Source organism: Limanda limanda, chromosome 15 (genome assembly GCF_963576545.1).
Source record: "Limanda limanda chromosome 15, fLimLim1.1, whole genome shotgun sequence".
Taxonomy (NCBI): domain Eukaryota; kingdom Metazoa; phylum Chordata; class Actinopteri; order Pleuronectiformes; family Pleuronectidae; genus Limanda; species Limanda limanda.
The window spans coordinates 17,475,883-17,492,802 of NC_083650.1; the positions used below are offsets into that span (position 1 = coordinate 17,475,883).

At 41.2% G+C, this 16,920-nt stretch overlaps 1 protein-coding gene across 6 annotated transcripts in view; it reads left to right on the forward strand.

Moving 5' to 3' along the window:
• Window positions 1-636: 636 nt before the first annotated feature.
• The window catches only part of LOC133020903 (arginyl-tRNA--protein transferase 1), a 53,680-nt gene continuing 37,396 nt past the window's right edge, over window positions 637-16,920 (forward strand). Inside the window, exons 1-8 of one of the 6 annotated variants that reach the window (XM_061087657.1) lie at window positions 637-780; window positions 4,254-4,317; window positions 4,442-4,504; window positions 4,664-4,767; window positions 5,012-5,245; window positions 9,156-9,370; window positions 12,141-12,269; window positions 13,607-13,735. In XM_061087657.1, the coding sequence (XP_060943640.1) occupies window positions 681-780; window positions 4,254-4,317; window positions 4,442-4,504; window positions 4,664-4,767; window positions 5,012-5,245; window positions 9,156-9,370; window positions 12,141-12,269; window positions 13,607-13,735 (1,038 nt within the window). In that variant the 5' untranslated portion in view covers window positions 637-680. Of the gene's footprint in view, window positions 781-4,253; window positions 4,318-4,441; window positions 4,505-4,663; window positions 4,768-5,011; window positions 5,246-9,149; window positions 9,371-12,140; window positions 12,270-13,606; window positions 13,736-16,920 lie in introns of all 6 variants that reach the window. The other 5 variants (XM_061087651.1, XM_061087652.1, XM_061087653.1 and 2 more) reach the window with 5 other exon arrangements.

Here is a 16,920-nt window from a genome sequence, read left to right on the forward strand (position 1 = left end):
CGTTTTATTTATTATTACTTTTATTTAATTACTTGTTTTACTTTGACGTTGAAAGAGAGAGGGCATTTTTCCTCATTGTCTTATGAACATTGTGAGGTATTTCATAGAGAGTAATTCCCAAATCTTGATAAAAAACATCAGGCATGTTTAGGGGACTGACTAAAGATTCAAGATTCAATGCTGTACTACCACGCAACTTAGTTGTTTGGAATTTGCCTCAGTGTGCCCACCTACAGACAACAATCACAGCATAACACAAGTAAATAATTTATGAGTGAAGAAGACATTTATGCGTGTGTGTGATTAGGGGGGCAGATTCAAATACAAATCCATATCTAGTGACTTTAGCTGGGTTCTGCACACTCTGGGTTCTTTTCAATCAAGATAACAAGTTTTCAAATATACTGAACAGCTAAAATGCAACATATTAGTCTGTCCAGACAAACACTACTATCACATATTTGCTACCCTTGCACATAGAGCTTTACTTTTTCATATTTATTATTAATTGAATCCATCTATTCTACACTCTTATTAAACCATTAAGAACAGAGACGTGCAGATGGGAAAGGGCTGGACGCTGTGAACTGGTGACGCCGGCGAGTGGGCGTGGTTTTCCGGCCCGCAGTACTTGCACCCGGTCACCGGGAAGCTCGGCTGTCATCTGTCCCACAGCAAAGATGGCAGCGAACAAGTCGTTCACTATAGTCGAATATTTCGGCGGGGACGACGGCTACCGCTGCGGTTACTGTAAAAATGAAAAGGGAAACTTTTCTCATGGTAAGTGTCTGAACGAAGCGGCGGAGAAACGCAGCTTCTCCGTGTTACAGAACAGATCTGGCTAATGCTAACTACCTAGCTTCCGTCTACTCGCTGGACACAAGTAACCGGTGTTTAAAGGGGGAGCTGGTTAATTTAATGTTAGCACTTGGATGCTAATGTCACAACAAGTTACAGTGAATGCACCGACAGTTGAGGACATAGTGAGAGCACTTGTCAGTCTGCGTTTCCCTCATGTTACTTGGATGATGTTGGGGTTGCTCACCAAGCTAAGTTTGTAGCCGTTAGCATCGTTCAGCCCAACTGTTTAAACAGACAGATAAACAAGCAGTATTACGCTGGTGTATTTATTTTATTATTGTAGCTCAGTTGTGCCACAGTGTTTTACTCAAGACTAACGCTGCAATGTCAGTAATTTAGCAGTAGACATAGTTGCATCCCTGTTAGCATCAAGCTAGCTATCGAGTGGTGTTACACACCGGAAAACGAGGCTGGTGTCCTTACGGGAAAATGCGGATGTCTGTCTCATATGTCCATCCTGAGCTGAGACACTGGACCAGAGGCCTGTGGGTTAGTTCTGGGCTGATGCTCACGTCGTTTCACGTTACACAAAACCAAAGTACAGGTCGCAAATGATCACTGAATGGAACCTACACGAACTTCTCATACTGTGTGAGCTGAGGTACTGAGAGCTGTCACAGCATAAACACTGAGAAGGAGACAGTGAGTTCACAACACGCTCATTTGGTTGGTTTGATGTGTTTCTATTGTTGGTTCAGTTTAACTAGATGAGAAAACGGGTATATCTGCTCTGATGAGGATCCTCTCCCCCTGATCCAGTTGTTAGGGCTCACATCCATAGGAACTCTGAAATGGCTATAAACATTTCATTACATAGTTCATATTTTCTTCTAATTCTCACAATGTCTCATTATTGTATTTCAAAGCCCGCCCCTGCTGTAGTTTGGTAGAACAGAGGAAACTCCTTCAATTCACAAATGAAGTGTAAACAAGAAAGTACTGTTTACATATCTTTTTGTCAGAAAGCTTCCCAAAAGGATGCCTGACTTGCACAAACACATGATTCTCGTCACAAAAATAGTCTGTTTATCCTTTGGCAGTCAGGAGGAAGCGAGAAACAACACAGAGAGGTTGAAAGACTGTATTTGTGAGTATTGTGTCTTGTGTATCTATAATTCATAAAGAGCGTCTCCCACCACTGTCTGCGGTAGGATTGCATACTCAATGTGAAGTTATGGGAGCTTGGAAAAATACCAGCAAGCTTCCTATGCATTGGCTTGATGTAATATGTTAATTTAGGGAAGTGTTTCAATGTCCTGCAAAAAGGTCAGGAACATTACTCTCATGAATGTGTTCACAAAAGAGGAACAAAGTACGCAACCACCTACAGTGCAGGTTTATTGTCTACTGTACTGGTATTGGGAGTAGACAGTTCAGGAGATCTTAAATGGGACTCAAGCTAAGTTTGTTCTGACTGTTGTTTATACGTCAAGGTTGGTTAATGTAATTCTGCATTATTAAAAGTTTGACGATTTAAAAAAAGCTGTGTAAGAAGATGCAAAGGGGTTTCCTGTGCTGGACAAAACGGTGTCATTCAGTTGAAGGGAGCAGGTTGACTATTATTAGGCTGCAGGCAGGTCCTGATGAAGTCAATGAGCGATTGGGCTCGGAGCCAGCAGACGAGAGCTGTTGTCTAATCTAAGATAAGAGTGGTAATCTGTTAAATCATGTGCAGATAGAAGGTTCTGAGGAAGATTGGAGATTATAATCTTTGTGTAACTGTTATGGTCAGTTCCAGTGTTTGGAGGTTAAATTAGACGACTTGAAATCCATAATTTCAGGACACAAGAGTCAGAAATGTTTACAGCAGCTGAAAATAATCAAGTTATAGCTAACAAATTGAATTGATTATCAGATAAATGAGCAGTGTTGTATTGTAGACTTTTCCAAGAAGCTGATCAGGAAGATAACACTGTCCTTTATGTGACTGATGCTGTGATGTTATCAGCACTGTTGAGTCCACAATACAGAGGACCACATCTGGCCTGCTCTGTGTCCCTGTGTCTGTCATGCCTCAGTGGAGGCTGGAGAATGGATCAGGTGTGAGCGATTGAAAGGCGCTTGTGTTGTGCCATAATGACGGCAGCTGTTCTCCTCACATTAAGCTCAAATGGCTCAATTCATTTGTTCTCTAGAACTCTTACCTTTCTAAACGTCTGGTTTCCAGTTGTCTGACTTCTCAGTAAACATGCATTTGGGCTGAACCTGTCGTTCCTCAAATATACTTATTATTGAAAGTCTTTAGAAAGTCATGTTCAATGGGTTTAACCATTTACATGTTTGATTTGCTTTAAACTTTACAAGTCTCTCTCACTCATAATTGTTGTTATTGCGATTGAAGAAATCACTCAACACTGAATGCAAATACCGTTCATCCAATACAGCGTTCTGTGTCGCTGGACCACTGTCAATGATTTGTAGTGACACTGTGTATATCAGATCGGTGTTGACATTGTATTCATAATTATGATTATGTGATCGATAAGATATTTAAAACGGATGCTTTTTTACATTTATAAATTCACATATTTAAAAGCTCTACAAATGGTGCAGTGATGATGATATCTGTCGCTCACATTGTGTTTCTACTGTATAAGCCTCTAGCTCCATTCATTTACTGCATCAGTGGGGAACTGATGCTCTGTTGGATCACACTGTGTTCTTGCCTTGTCTCTGCGGACTCTGGCTAAGCATCCGTCTCCTGGGACATGGAACATTATACTCAGTTGCAAACTTGGTGTGTGTTGTGTGAACTGGTACACAATCAGTTCCCTGGGTTTATTTAGATGTAAACTGATCGTGGTCTCATATTTGGTGTGAGTGCACATGCAAACTGTGTGTATATAGTTGCAGAGGAAAAGGTCAAGAGTTGAAACGGAGAGCTCAGATCTCAGTTCTGGGAAGTAGGGTCCAAGCTGCTGTGGCTACAAATAATTTATTTGTTTCCACGGGGGGCTTAATGCACTGTGGGAATTTACCAAGAGGAACAGTGAGGTTTAATCTGAAATGATAATATGGACTTTCTATGGTACTCTCACTCAGCATGAAGATAAATTACACCTTATTATAAGCATGCATAAGACTTCCGCCTTGTTTTAATGAGCTGTTCTGTCAGAGCCCAAATGCCAGGTTCTGATATAGTTTTCCTTCAAGTTAGCCATGAAACACTTAACAGTATATTTTCTCATTGACTGTATTTTTTGTCACCTACAAAGATTTATTATAAGTGCAAGTCAAGGCTTTTTGCCCATTTCGTGGAATTTGACTTGCATCAGAGTTTGCCATGAAACAAAATCGGAGTATTGTTTGGGTTTGCCAGTTCATGAGCATTAGTGCAAGTGAGAAATGATTTCAAGTTGTGATGTTCTTTTTTTTTTTTTTTTTTCCTACAGGGATGTGGTCTCACACCATGACGGTGCAAGACTATCAAGACCTCATAGATCGAGGCTGGAGGAGGTGAGTGTCTCTCTCCTGGCTCAGCCCAGTCCCTGTATACTGACACATGGATCTGTTTGAAATTTATCATTCATATAGTTCAAATCATTGTTTATGTCATGGCTGTTCACGTCTTCTTTTTCAGAAGTGGGAAATATGTGTATAAGCCCATAATGAACAAGACGTGCTGTCCACAGTATACCATCAGGTAATGATGTTTTACCCATTAGAAATTCCTCCTGTCATTTATGCTTCACTTAGCTTCAGATCTGTCAAGATCATATGACGATGACCCATCTTAGTTGTATAGAGTTGAATAATACATGCTTTTCTAACCAAACATTTACCTTTTTTGCTCTCCATCAAGATGTCATGCACTGAAATTTCAGCCTTCCAAATCCCACAAGAAAAGCCTGAAGAAGATGAACAAATTCATTTCCAATGGAGAATTACCAAAAGGACAGGATGATGGTGAGGGTGTTTTTATAATGTAAAATAAATCTTAAGGTGTCTGTATTGCATGATGATTTTCTCTGTATTGGTATTCAGTAGTTCGTCAGCTGTCAGCAGTCCACACTCTGAGACTGTTGGTCAGCAGTTGACTTTGAGTGTTGAAACTACAGTTAGAGTTGGACACAGACTGATAACAGTGCTGGTACTGTCACTCTGTAGAACACATAAATAGTGTCAGCGATGTTGATTTTGTGCCTTGTAGCTGAGCCAATGGATTCTGTGTGTGAAGAAGCTCGTCCACAGGAACCAAGTATAGCCTGCCACGCAGAAGTGAAGTGTGCGGCCATTACAGACATTCAGAAGGAAGTCTCAGAGTGTCCCACTGTCACTGAAGTTCAGAAGGAGGCAGCGGATGCTGCACCTTCAGGCCCAGAAACCACAAAGAATGATCTAATGTCTGCTGGGGATGGAAGAACAGCTACATCAACTAAAGCAGGTGAGAAATTGTTCTTGCTTTACTAGAAAAAAGTTATTACGGTTATTAAGGTTACTCTTAATTAACGTTAATTATCGTTTTTTATGTAGTATTTACCTCTTAATTCAGCAAGTCCTTCTTTTTGCTTATTAAATCAACAACTTGCTTTTGGTTTTCATAACAAACATTAACTATGAATGTGGAACTACTATCATTAGTCGATCAGTCATCAAGGGCTGTGCAATACAAACCGAATTTCCAAATAGAGGTCAATTCACCTCCAGGTGCAGATGCGTAGCATTGGTCGTTACTCCTACTACACGCTAAGATGTTTCATACCCGATCCACTTCCATGTGACACGAGTAGTCTATCTTTTAGTCTCATCTTTTACGAGTCTGGACTCTCCTGTTCAGATCGACTCCATTGTGTGTCACGTTCACTCTCTTCCATGTTTGTGTTGCTCTCATAATAATTTCCTGTCTGCACCCGTGCTGTGGGGAAGAATACAAAGCATTTTTCAAATATGATGTGATATCAATGAGAAGATTCTTAAAACTGAGAAGCCACTATTTGACCTACCTGGATTCTACACAGGATTTATGAATGATTGCTGGTTCAGCTTTAAAGGGCAGGTTGATTAGGCACAATAAAATCATCTTAGTTTGTGCCCTTTGATCATCTTTCATCCTGACTCCACACTGTCATCTACTCATTATGGCATCTCTGTGTGGCTGCTGTAATTCATGCTGTCTTTCCTATGACCAAGTTATCAGGTGCTGTTTTTATTTAGAAAATGACGACTTAAAATGTCGAAACTGTAGCTTTAGTGAAAGTTCATTATAGTCATTTGTAAAGGGGCCACTGCGCTTTTCCTTTAGAACTGAGGTACCATTGCCTGCCAGAGGGGGTCACTGTTTACTTTGTAATAGACGCCACTGTGCAGCTGCTTGGTGAATGAAGCTGCTGTGTCTTCAGTGTTTTCAGGAGCGTGCCCGGTTTGGGCTTATCTGTCATGTTCTCTCTCTTTACACTCTGTACAGGATATCCCCACGGCCAACTCACAGTAATGAATTAATAACAATCATAGTGAAGAGATAATAAACTCCCATTAGACAGGAAGCTTCACTTCTAACAAATGTCCGTGTTTCTTGCCTCAACCACTTTTTTTCCGAATGAGAACAGGCCCCATGCTCATTAATCAAATGATAATTACGTGTATTGAAACAGGAAGCTTGGTGCTGGTACAGGTTGATCCAGATGCAGACATAAACATACAGAGAAAAACTTGAACAGTGACAGTGTCCTTCTACCTTTACGTCTGTGTCAGCACCACCCTCCTCTCCCTCCTTCTGGCGGAAAGTACAAGCCTGTTCAGGATGCTAGCAAAGAGGAAGCAAGGAGGATTTACTACGTTGAGCCAGTGGTTCTCCACTCCCCGCTTATTCACCTCCAACAGAAAACACCTGGACATATCTCTCCTGTAGGTTTATGACCGGAGCTCTTTATGGCTTTGGGCAGGTTCCAGTTCTAGCTTGAGAAATCTTGGTTTCCCATCTGCTGTATAGCCTTCATAAAGTCATAGGTAAACAGATACAGAAGGCCATATGGAACATTATGTTACAGAAAGTTTCATGTGTAGTGGTTTGCTTTTGAGTAATCACAAGTAGAGAAACTATTTGTATTTGTATTCCACTTTGAAATTGTGCCCTTTAATTGTGCTATTTATCAATATAGAAAAGAGTGGTGCAGTAAAGAAGTTGAAGTTATTTTGTAATATTAGCAGATTACGAAATATACATTTTACTTTATTGCAAAGTGAAACAATTGCTTAGGTTAGATTTAAGGCAAATCCATAATAGAACAGTGTTCATATCTTTGTCTGTGCAGATTTTGGTATAAGTTAAAGTGGACACATTTTAATGCCAGGATTTTAATACCAAATCTTAACTATGATCAATGGCCCAAATTTGTTGGTTTGTAGGAAGTGGTGTTGAGTGTTTGTACGTAGGCAGAGTTGTCCCAAGGTGGCAGCCAGTACAGGATCCCATAAAATTATAGAGTATTATAGAAGTATTTTGGATGAACCGATAATGGCGTGCTCCTCCCAGAGTAAATTAATTTGCTGGCGATACATGTTTACACACAATAAAGCAGTATGTCACAATTCTATCAACTTTAATCTGATTCTGGGTTGTATGTGCGCTTAGGGGAAGCCGGGAGGGAGAGTGTCATAGCTTTTATGAAGTGCTAACTGCTGGAGCGGGAGCATCTGTCTTCCACAGGAACTGATCTGTTAAGGCTTTATCTTCACCTCCGCTGCGTAGGCTGTCCTCAGGAGTACCTGCGTCTGAGAGAGAGAAAGTGTGTGTGTGTGTGTGTGTTTGTGTGTGTTGTGTGTGTGTAATTATAGGGAGAAGCCACGTGGACGTAGTGATGGTGGATAAGAGTTGATCTGTTTGTGGTTGAGTCAGTGTGATGAACACAGTCCAGACTCTGGTTGCTCTTGACCTCGCTGTGTTTATTCTGACAGGAAAACCATTTGACCACGCTATAACTCCCAGGGTTGTGTTTATATTCGAGAAATGCTTCCCTCCTGTCGTGCTTCCATTCATTTACTTTTCAAGACAACTGCAGCTGGCAGGGACATCGATGTGATGATACAAGAAACAGATACACATTAATGGGATACTCTGAATGCTAATGACTTAGAAACAAACCTTTCACAGGAATAACACAACTGTTAGTGATACAGAAACCCAGATCACAGAACTCTTGATAGAAGGCAACATTTCCACACAGCTCCTGATGTGGTCTATATTTATTATTCACAGGATAGAATTAACCTTTACAGTAGAAGATAAATGACCTTGAGCTTGAGTCAGATGAAGCCAAACCCTCCCAGTGAACCCCGACCAGTGCCAGACTTTCTCGTTGCACTCGTCGGGACGGGCGTCCCTCTCTTCCTCGTGACATTGACGGAGAGGGGGGGAAAGTTAGTATGTGAGCTGATGGCGGCTGGCAATAAGACAAGCAGGAAATGGCTCTCGTTTCCTTATTGCTCCAAACAGGATGTGGGCGTGTAAACTGTTGACATGGGATGCCCGGAGAGCTGGAGGCCTTGGCAATAGCCCAGGAGGAGGTGGTGGTGGAGGAGGAGGAGGAGGAGGAACAGCAGAAGGATAAGGAGGGGGTCTGAGAGAGGGAAACGGGGAGAGATTGAGTTGCTGCAGAGAATGTTAACGTTAGTCTTGTTGAGAGAGTAATACGGGGGGGAAGTGTATGAGTTTGTCGTGTTAGTAGCAACGTCAGCTGTTGTGAAAAGAGCTACTCATTCATGTGTTTTAGACCACTGATTTTTATTTTATTTTTTTTATAAAAAAACACACCCATGGTTCATTCTGCGTCTTCTGTTCCTTCATAAATACACACTAGCTATCTGCTAACCACTTGGACTACACTATCGCAGAACTTTTTGTTTTATATCCTCCTAAGCAATGATGTAATGTAAAGAGTATTAAGGCAGGAAAACAAGAAAAATACTTCCATAGGGCTCTCTGTTAAGACTGGCTTCTTAGGCAGGGGGTACACTAAAGCAAACATGGCAGCCCATTTACCCTCAGGGGCTGGGAGAAAAACAATCGGAAACACGGTCTAACGCTCACAAAATCTGTCTCATATTTGAGACTTAGCAATACCAGCAGCTCGAAGTTCCCACCTTTCCCCCTCCTGTGTTAGGTCTTGTTCAGAAGGCAGTGTGAAAGTAAAACCTTTTATCTACATCCAAAAAGGAGTAATTGAGTTATTTCTCACAGCTGCCTGTATTTTCTCCACATTCTTCATGTCTTTTCAATGAAAGTATATTAAGGATGCTGTTTTTTTGTAACACTCTCCGTAACTCTCCCCCTCTTCTCTCTTTTCTTCGAGGTGCAGTAATGGGAGCTGATCCCAGCCGGCCGCCGTGTCGTAAGGCCAAGGAGCTGAGGAAGGAGCGACGTCTTCAGAAAGAACAGATGAGACAAAACACTGATGGGGTCTCTTCCATTGTCTCTTCTACCCCACCCACTCCCACTCCTGCAAGCAAAACTAAAACCCTAGAAGATTTCATCGATGAGTCATTGCCTGACAAGTCTTCTCATTGCCTTGAGGTGAGCAGAAATATTGAGTAGGTGCTTTCTTTTCTCTTTTATCTTGAAATAAACATCAGCCTATTGTGATTACTGTAGCCGTATTTAAGAAATATTGTTGTTAGTTTCTGTGTCCATAATGTTTGGGTTCAGTTAGCTCCAAAGGCTGCTCTCATAGAGCCCTCTTCCCTCACCCCAGTGACTTCACCATGTGTTTATGTGTGCAGAGAGGATAGCTGGCCACAGCAGAGTGGAAAAAACACCCCTTCCCACTTTGAATTCAACCAAATGACAGGCACACCGCACACACTGGGTCGCGTTTCCCCGCTGATGACATTAAAACCACAGCTCCCAGCTCAGCCAGTATGAGAGGACATGGAAATGAACTTTTGGCAGGGAGCAGAACAATGTAGAAAGATCCCTGGCGCAGGCCGCAAGCTGAGGTTGGTAGAGTAACGTCATCCTTGGTCTTGACCAAGATTTGAGCCAGATGCAGTGATGAACCAGGCAGTGTCTGCCTCTCGTCTCTGTACCCCCCGAGACCTGACTGCATCACCTTCTCCCAGTCAGCTTTTTTTAATAGGATTAATTTGTTTGCCTGAAATTATTGTTCAATTTCACTAAGTGGGCATGAACACAAGGTTATACCTCGCGAATAATGGTTAATTACATATTCTGTAAAAGTGAAATAATTAAGAGGTGCCTCGATTTGACACATTCAGCTTTTTATTAAATGTGGCTAAAAGACAATTTGGATGATAAGCAGTTTGATGAACCTATGTGATGGTGTGTGAGTCTTGGGTTTTTTCTACTGTTGACGAGGTTTAAAGATGTTTTTTAAAACGGCACCAGAGGATAGATGTTTACACTCCAGTAATTAAATGCAGTCCAGCTCAGTTCCATCATAAACACATCTGTTACACATGTCATGCTACTTGACTGATGAGAATACACCGCAGGATGCATATGACATATTTAAAAAATATTGAAATATACAAATATAGAGGAAAATGCGTGATTGAGCAGCTTTTAACTTTGGTGCTCCTTAGCTCACTTTAAAACTGTTCATTTGAAATTTCTCTCAACATAATAACTGTAAAAACTGTAATCTGTGCCCTCAGAGAAGATCATTAGTTATGATTTCATTTAAATGTCTATGCAAAGAGATATGTTGCAGTGACAGGTAATTTCAGATTTATGTACAGTACCATAGTTGTGTGTCCTGGCCCTAAATCCATATGATTTGACGATCCACCACCAGGGGTCAGTGTGAGAACGTCAATCAGAGCCCATCTGGTTCCTGTGGAAAGTGTGGAACCTCATTTCTCCTCAGGAGTGTTGTCCACAGTCTCCACTCTCTTCTTATATTATTGTAGCATTTTCCCCTAAATCTCCTGTAGCCGACATGAAATTATTTGGCTGTTAGTATTCTACTCTGTTCTATTACTTCATAATGGTGTAGTGAAAGGTCTTAAAGATTAACTTTGAGAAAACATGGATCTTTCATTTTTAATTAAAAACAAACAAAAGCCACTGCACTCTCATTCTCAAAGTATCAGACTTCAGGTTTTAATTTCCAGACTGTTATGAGAATTGTTAGGATTTCATATTGCATGCGGCCCACGTCTGCCCCAGTGTTTGTTCACTAAAAGATTTCAGTCTGTCAATATATCTCTAGCTTTAGAACAGAATCAAAAAGACCGAACTTGAACATTGTCCTTTTCATGTAAGAGGCCTAACGCTTCTGGTGGACTAAAGAATGTGGATGCCAAGTGGTCATATGAGGGAGAGAGAGCCACTTTGCTCCAACTCAAACAAACCTCAGGTTCAGTTCTTCTATCCTGTCTGTCCAGGGGGATTCATATGGCAAAGCCTCCACGGCCAACAAAAGCTTCCAAACCAAGAGACTGTTAATTAAATGGGGCTTGAATATGAGAAAGTTGGATTCTTCTTTAAATTATGTGTCATTAGCAACACGCCAGTTTTTCTTCTCTATCTCAGGCTTCTCATGATCCTCCCAATTGAGCGTGATGCATAGCACGGCAGTGAAAGCAATAAGAAATGCTCTGCGTAAAGTTGCAAATGGGACTGATGAATACACCTGGGTGGTACCAGCCTCAGGTTCATTATGCATCCATTATGTGTAGTTATGCATTAATTTATTTGGGAACTTGCATATTTTCTCCAGGTTAGTAGAACATGGACTCTGTTTTCAATGTTCATCATATAGACATGTGAATAACAGAATAGTTTGCAGACTAGTTGCTTTTGGCTATGATCAGACTCAAGGATACATTTTCCTTCTCAAGGGACATGGTGAAGCACTGGAAGTGGACTCGCATACAAACTACAGTAAATAGGCTAATGTTTATTTCTGCATTTTGAGAAATACCATAAGTTCTTCTGAACTATGACAACAAATGTTTTTTCTGTGTCTCAATGGAGATAGGCATAACACACCCCACTGTGTATTATTTATGTCCCCAGCCTACATCTGACACTGGTGAGACTTAGCACTTCATTAAAGGTGAAATTATAGAAACAAAATGTACAGACTAAATCATCCTAACTGGATGTTTTCACATTTAGTTATTAAATGGTTAAACCCTTAATGTCACTCAGCTACAGGAGGGTGTGCTTATGTCTGTGTCACAGTTCTGTCTCTCTGTTCTCTCTTTTCAGTTTCTGATGTGTTCCTCTTCAGAGTTTTTAATCACCACTCATGATGTTCTCAGCAGTTTGTTTTTTTCATTTTCATGTTAACCCTTGTCTACACATATTCTTTTTGAAGGTGAGGCTAGTGCGCTCCAATCCCCCTTGCCCGCAGTTCAAAGCCTCTTTCGACGCCTCCTACCAGGTGTACAAACTCTACCAGATGGCCATTCACAAGGACCCTCCTGACAAACCCTCCGAGAGCCAGGTCAGAGGGTGGGGGGCGCGTAGGTCAACCTGCTGTAGGGGGCACACAGGGAGGGAGGGAGAGGGCTGACTACAGGCCTACAGGGGCATCAGAAGGACTTCTAATTTTCAAGTTTTGAGTAACCATAATGTTCAAAAAAATTCAACAGGTTCAATAATTTCTACATTGTTGGTACTGGATGGAATTTCATTTATGTTAACATATGTGACCAGGTAGTGGTTGTAAAAGTGCCTCTGTTTCTAATTAATTCTCCTTCAATAATTGACATGTAATCATTATTAACTTTGTGCTTTAATAATCTAATGGCTATTCACATTGTTTTGAATCATAATGAACAAAAGTCAGGACTGTTCCATAGATATTTAAAATATGTAGTTGTAAATAACTGCTGCTTAAACTTTCTGACATCAGGTCTCATGGGGAGAAACCAAAATGTCTGTATGAATTACAAAAAAGTGCATTAACATGTTAGTATTAAAGAGAGTGTATGAGTATAAGAGCGTGAGTCAAAGGGGAGGAAATGGAGGGGAAAATGTTTCCATACGCCATGGTCGGGAGCAGTGTTTCTCCAGGTGTTGGAGTTGGCCCTCAGTCGGGTCGTTAGTCTTGACGTGTTGGGGGGGCCAGTTTTGTCAGCTGAACCCACCCGACCTTCACACATTTACCTCGTGTCATCATATCGTTCCCCGTGTCTCAACTGGAATCTCATTTCAATTTAGGCTTAGGTAGTAGTGACGAGAATACAATTTCCCTTGTGCGTGCAGTCTGCCTCACTTTGTTTACCTTCTCGAGAGGAGTGTGTAGTGTTGGAAGAGTCTGTGTGTCTAGCTGAGATGATCCATTCACACGCGGCTCTGGGTTCCTGCTGCTTACACGCACCGTTTTGAATCGTGAACTCCCAATCCTCTCCGTGCGATCTGGGGTAAAAGCTGGGCAGTGCACTAGCCTCATCCTCAAGTTGCCCATTCTCTTTGCTGTTTTGAAAACACACTTTCAGTCTCCTAGATCCCATTGTTTTCTAGCATTCGTGTATGATTTCTACAACAATCTGATAAAATCCCTCAATCAGGTCTCAAACTCAAAACAGACCTACTGTGTTACCAACTTGCCTCTGGGACTAGGAGACTGATGTGAACCCTGAAATGCCAAAGCACTTGTATAACACTGTTGTATACACCCTCCATCTTTGATTCCTACACTGTCCTTTCCTTGAAAGCTTCTCCTTTCTTATATTGAATACATTTCCTAATTACTCACCATCTTCGCATTCATTGTTAACAAAAATCAAACCTCCCTCCGCCCTATTGCTCCTTTCCCTCCACACCCTGTGCTTGAAGGTGAGGCTAGTGCCGGTCAGCTTTGAGGACCCTCAATTCGCAGCATCCTATGAGCAGTCGGTGGCACTGTACGCCTGCTACCAGATGGCCATTCACGGCGATGACCCCAGCGACTGTAGTGAGAGCCAGGTACTGCATGGTTATTATTCCGCACTTACTTTAGGGCTCTGGTGTACATGTTGTTCCAGCTTCACACTCATGAGAAGAGATTTGCTGCTTTTCCCTATTTATTTCTTCATGAAGATATTTTTAAACTCCATTTAAAGGAGAATTCTGGTATTTTTTGACCTGGGCCCCATGTTTAAAAATGTGGTTTGATGGTTCTTAACTTTTAGCTCATCTCCAACATCAGCTGCGACACATCTACAGTGACTCCAATGTATTCGCTAACAATTTCAGTCGTTTATTGGTGGAAAAATACATGCATTGGATATTTAGTGGACTGACTCCATTGCCCCATATCATTACATCGTAGCAAGCGCCACCATGACGCAGCTGGCGGTGGAGACGATCTACTGTACCCGTTCCAAAAGTTTTTGTGTGTACCATTCATTTACACAACTACGTTCCAGAACATAGGGCCCAGGTTGAAAAATACTGTAATTCCCCTTTTAACAGTTACGCCTTGTAGCGTTCAATCGTCCAGCAAAAATAATTACAATCATCAAAATGTTTTTACTGTAAAGTTAATGATTATGCTTGTGTATGAGTAATGTGAAAGCTGTAAACCCTGTAAAATACAGAGTTTACTATTTTATTTAGTGCACAAGACATATTGTCCAGTAATGAATGGGAAAAGGAAACCGAAAAGAGTAACCCAGCAAAATAGTTTTTAAAAATGAATTCATAATAAGCAGTAAATTATACAATATATACACGCATCTCAATTGGAATAAATAAAGTCTAGTCACAGCACCAGACTTAAGGGTGCAGAATTACTGGACATCCTCACTAACCTGAGAGGGCCTTTTGTCCCTCAGGGCTGGAAAAACAACCTCCTCCTCCACCCTCCTGCCAGCAGGCCTCCGTAAATTACTGAATTCTCCAGCTTGTAAAAAGTAAGGTAATTAATAAATAATAAAAGCTGTCAGATTGGGCAGACTGTGGCAGATTCTTTCCTAGTGCCATAACACTAGCCCTATTAATAGGGAACGTGTGTTCGTGTGTGTTTGTGTGCACAGCTTCAGCTTTATAGCTGTGCCGGGATCGGATGGGTTCAAGAAGTAGAGGAATAACATCTGAAAAAAAAGTAAAGGTGTGGAGCTGTGCAAACAACTCTTCTGTCTGTTGGGTTGCCAGAAAGTAAACTTTTTTTTTTTTATAGATGGACTTTCCAGGTCTGATACTGACTCCATAGTGTAGTGTAAAAGCACCGTGAGTTGAGGTTTTGTTCATTACTCTAACAGGTGAGGACACGCTACCTTAGGGAGAGGTGTAGACAGATGAATGGAATCTGAATTGCATTTCTTTTGACTTGGTTTAATTAAATGACAAAATGTACAATTCATAAATTCAGCGGTTGTCTGTGCTCCATGGAGATTTCTCAGAGTAGAGCACAGCCTTTTGTGATATATCACATTAATACAAGGAGACAAGGAGAGACCATTTTGTCCTCCAATGCTTGTTTTGTCCCACTGCACTTAATTTCTACAAATTTTTCCTTTTTAATTCAGAGTTTAGAACGGTGTTAAAAAGTCTAAAATGTCATCCAGATTTTAGGCCTTATAAAGGCTTTAGTGTGTTGTTTGCAAGATAGTGCAGTTCATAGAGAGTATAGGCTCTCTGTACCCTAGGCTCTGTAGACTAGGCTACTTTGCCTTATCTGCAATAAGTGGAAAGTGCATTCCGGGGGTTTGATCTTCTTTCATATCTGGCAAGGTATTATTTTTTCATAATGGTTTTAAAAAGTCTTTAATTTAACTTGTTGAAACCTGCAGAAACCCTATGAATTATACTCCCATTAGTTGGCCTCACTACAGTGACAACCCCTTCTCGGCCCACGGTACTAAAACACTGCTGATTTTATTTGCTTGCCCGTCAAACCCCTGGTTAACTCCCCTGTTCTGTTCCCAGAAGCTCGGAGCTTCCCATTGTCCTGTGGCAATTAGACAGAAATGAGAAACACATTGTTGATGTGGTGATGCCACATTCTGGTGCCATGCCATTCTGGGCCTGAGTTGCTACCTAGGAAGTTGGGTCATGTTGTATTTGTAGAGGTATTTATTAATCTATTAAAGTGTTACCTCGGGACAGAGTGTTGAATACCATCAGGCTGGCTCCAAGCCAGGCGATCGGAGTGATTATGTGTTTTTGCAAGTTATATTAACCTGCCAAAGTAGTGCTATCATTAGACAGTATGATGTCCTGGAGCGGAGTGGCTTTATTTGTTTAAGGGTCGTATGCATTTCCTGTCATACAAAGACTGGATGGGAGCCAGATATTATTCCATCCACATCCAAACCTGGTTTCCTGACAAAGCTGCAGCACATACTTGGAGTTATTTAGATATATGTGCAGATACACAGGCACGCACATGCACGCACACACTCAAACTCACACTTACTGTTCTTAACTGTTGTGCTGAGCCGTGACTCTGAGTTCCTGCACATGTGGCATTCATTTTCAGGAAAACAAATCCTGTTAAATCTGTATGTACTCTACTTGATGGCCAGAGCTTTATCCAAGACACATGAAAAACAGTTAATGGAAAAAAAGTTATCAGTAGAATTGGAATCAATGAAGGAGGAATAATAACCATCTGTTCAGATTACCTTAAAATGATTTCCAATGTGCAATAATACAAAATTTAATAACATCATCACTACTTGTAGCCATTTTCCTTAAGTGCCTTTACAGACACTAAAGAATCTTGTCAGAACTTTAGCAATTTTTTAAATGTATTTATAGTTTTTTAATTTGAGAGTGAGCTCGAGCACCATTGCGCTCAAATAAGCTCAGCTATATGAGGAAGTACCAAGAGCACAGAGACGAGGGGTCTAAGTGGCAATTAGACTTAAGCAGATGTGCATGCTTATTTGTACTGTATTTGTGTGAATGAAGACGCAACAGCGCGTGTGTGTTTGTGTGTGTGTGTGTGTGTGTGTGTGTGTGTTCGTATGATGTTGAGACGGCTGCTTGCCCTCCTGATCATATACAGATGTGTTTACTATAAGAAAGGGAGAGTTAGAGAGGAAGTGATGGGCTCCATGTGTTGCTGATGAGAATGTTCCAGAAGGTGATCTGGACATGGCTCTGTTAACGGCCGTTATGTGTTGTTGTATTCGAGGAAGAGAGGAAGCTGAGATCGTATTTAC